The 3,136-nt window shown below is 44.8% G+C and overlaps 1 protein-coding gene across 2 annotated transcripts in view; it reads left to right on the forward strand.

Moving 5' to 3' along the window:
• The first annotated feature begins 1,308 nt into the window (after positions 1-1,308).
• The window catches only part of LOC112075230 (nuclear receptor coactivator 2), a 26,091-nt gene continuing 24,263 nt past the window's right edge, over positions 1,309-3,136 (forward strand). The window contains exons 1-2 of one of the 2 annotated variants that reach the window (XM_024142254.2): positions 1,309-1,562; positions 1,858-2,015. In XM_024142254.2, coding sequence (XP_023998022.2) covers positions 1,367-1,562; positions 1,858-2,015 — 354 coding nt within the window. In that variant the 5' untranslated portion in view covers positions 1,309-1,366. The remainder of the gene's footprint in view (positions 1,563-1,857; positions 2,016-3,136) is intronic. The other variant, XM_070440819.1, reaches the window with a different exon arrangement.

The following is a 3,136-nucleotide window of genomic DNA, read 5'->3' on the forward strand; positions in this document are numbered from 1 at the left end:
AGCTAGCTAAAATTAGCAGCCCTGTGTATAGCACACTAGCTAACATAGCATCCCTCTTGTATAGCCAGCTAGCTAAATAGCTAGTATGTTATGCCAGCCAGCACTAGCATCCCTCATGTTATAGCCAGCTAGCGTAATGCATCCTATACTGTTATAGCCAAGCCAGCTAACATAGCATCCCTTGTTATAGCCAGCTAGACTAACATCAGCATCTAATTGTTATAGCCAGCAGCTAACATGCATCCCTCTATGTGTATAGCCGAGACTTAGACTAACGAGCATCCCGTCTGTTTATAGCCAGCCTAGGCGAACATGCTCCCTTGAAATATGGATAAGCCACTAGCTACCATAGCATCCTCTGTTTAGCCAGAGCTAACCATTAGCATCCCCTGTTATAGCCAGCTAGCTAACATAGCATCCCTCTGTTATAGCCAGCTAGATAACATAGCATCCCTCTGTTATAGCCAGCTAGCTAACATAGCATCCCTCTGTTATAGCCAGCTAGATAACGTAGCATCCCTCTGTTATAGCCAGCTAGCTAACATAGCATCCCTCTGTTATAGCCAGCTAGATAACGTAGCATCCCTCTGCTTGAGCAGGTTGTTTCAGTAGGCCAAACTAGCGAGCTGCGTTTGCTAGCTAAGTAAGTGAAACTGAAAGTGAAAAGAAAAGACAACCTCTCTCTCTCTCTCGCTTCTCCTTCATTTTTGAAGAAATGTATTTGTTCAAACTGTTCAACTATTGTCTTTCTCTCTGAATCAACTACTCACCACATGTTATGCACTGCAGTGCTAGCTAGCTGTAGCTTATGCTTTCAGTACTAGAATCATTCTCTGATCCTTTGATTGGGTGGACAACATGTCAGTTCATGCTGCAAGAGCTCTGATAGGTTGGAGGAGGTCCTCTGGAAGTTGTCATAATTACTGTGTAAGTCTATGGAATGGGGTGAGAACCACAAGCCTCCTAGGTTTTGTATTGAAGTCAATGTACCCAGAGGAGGACGGAAGCTAGCTGTCCTCCAGCTACACCATGGTGCTACCCTACAGAGTGCTGTTGAGGCTACTGTAGACCTTCATTGTAAAACAGTGTGTTATAAATTATTTGGTGACGTGAATATATTTAGTATCTAAAAAGGATAACTTTTTAAATGTTWAAAAAATATATTTTTTTATGAAATTCACTGAGGAGGATGGTCCTCCCCTTCCTCCTCGGTGGAGCCTCCATTGCTCTGCTCCCGTTCTTTATTTTCTCTCGTTCTTTATTTTCTCTCTATTTTCTGCATGTCTAAATACATCGTATTCTCTCGCCTCCTGTCTTTCTCCAGGGTCAGTCTGTAGATCACGACCAGTTCTCTTCAGACCCGTCCATGTTGTTGGACCAGAAGCCTCCAGTGTACGGCCAGCAGCACCAGCAGGACCCCTCACCCGGCTCCCATCTAGCCCAGAGAGGATACCACGACCCTGGGTCCGGCAGACCCATGCAGGACCCCCCACCCAGCTCCCATCTAGCCCAGAGAGGATACCACGGCCCTGGGCCCGGCAGACCCATGCAGGACCCCACAGGTAGGGCTGGGAATTGGCAATCAGGGACTTCACAATTCAATATTATCACGTTACGCGGATCACGATTCAATCCATATTGCGATTTGTATATCACGATTTTACATGTATTGCAATTCGACACTGCGATGTCTTATTGCGATTTGATATTCTGAACATCACTATATTGTTGCTGCAGAGAGACCAGAGAGCCATGAGAAAATTATAACTTTTACATTTTTTATGATCGTTACCTTGGCTCAGAGTAATCGTGATTCTCAACTAATCGATTCTCAACTGAATGGATCCCCCCCCCCAGGGCAAGGCTTCCACCCCATGGCTGGCCAGATGGGCCCCAGACCAGGATACCCCATCATGAGGATGCAGCAACGACCAGGGCTGAGGCCCCAAGGGGTGCTTCCTAACCAGCCTAATACACTGAGGTTACAGCTGCAGCACCGGCTACAGGTACAACAGGTACTGAGACAGACAGACGGACAGACACAGACAGGGACAGACAGAGACAGAACAGAGACAGAACAGAGACAGAACAGAGACAGACCAGACAGAGACAGACCAGACAGACCAGACAGACCAAGACAGACAGACGAGACAGACAGACAGACCTAGACGAGACCGAGACCAGAAGATCAACGACAGACGACAGACAGACAACAAGACAAGACAGAAGACATTGACAGATAGAACACAGACAGACAGACAGACAGAACAAGACAGGAAACAGACAAGAGACACAGACAGAAGCAGAGGCAAGAAACACGACAAGCATGCGACGATAGCGACGACAATCACGACAGAGACTGGACAAGCAAACACTGACAACGACGTACAGAAACAAACACACACCGCAAACAACTACGACACGACAGACAGCCCACAAAAACACTACACACACACACACAAACAACAACACACCACAGAAAAAGCATCAGACACGCCACTGACACAAAAACACACTAAACACTAGACAGACAAGACGGAGATACAGTACAGACAGACAGAGACACGACAGACAAAGACTAGATGAACAGACACGAGACGACAGACAACAAGACAGAGACACACACATGACAGACAGACAGACAGACAAAACAGACACGCCACAGAAGACAAAAAAAGCACAACACACACCACACCACCAGACACAACACACACACCACACTCAAACACACACACAGCACAACAACACACAACAACACCCGAACAATTGTGTGGCTGGGTGTTTCATTTTTTTATAAGTTTAAAAAAACCGAAGGGAGAACACGAGCGACACCATGAGTGATTGCTGGGGTTGTCTTTTATTAAAAATTTATTTCCACCGCCCAACACACATCGCACACTCAAAAACACCCAAGGGTAACAAAAACCAGAAATATAGAAAAACCACCAATAGTACGTATGCGTGGTTGTTGTGATTTAAATTATTAAAGTAGAAATTTAAATATCAAAACCCACTTGTGTGCTGCTTTGAAAAAAAATAAAAACTAAAAAAAAAAAAAACCCTGGTGTGCTGGTTTTAAAAAAAAGAATAAAAAAAAAAATAAAAAAAAAAAAACCAGAATGTGTGGTGATGTTAA

The sequence above is a fragment of the Salvelinus sp. IW2-2015 genome, unplaced genomic scaffold, assembly GCF_002910315.2.
Source record: "Salvelinus sp. IW2-2015 unplaced genomic scaffold, ASM291031v2 Un_scaffold3041, whole genome shotgun sequence".
NCBI classification, from domain to species: Eukaryota; Metazoa; Chordata; class Actinopteri; order Salmoniformes; family Salmonidae; genus Salvelinus; species Salvelinus sp. IW2-2015.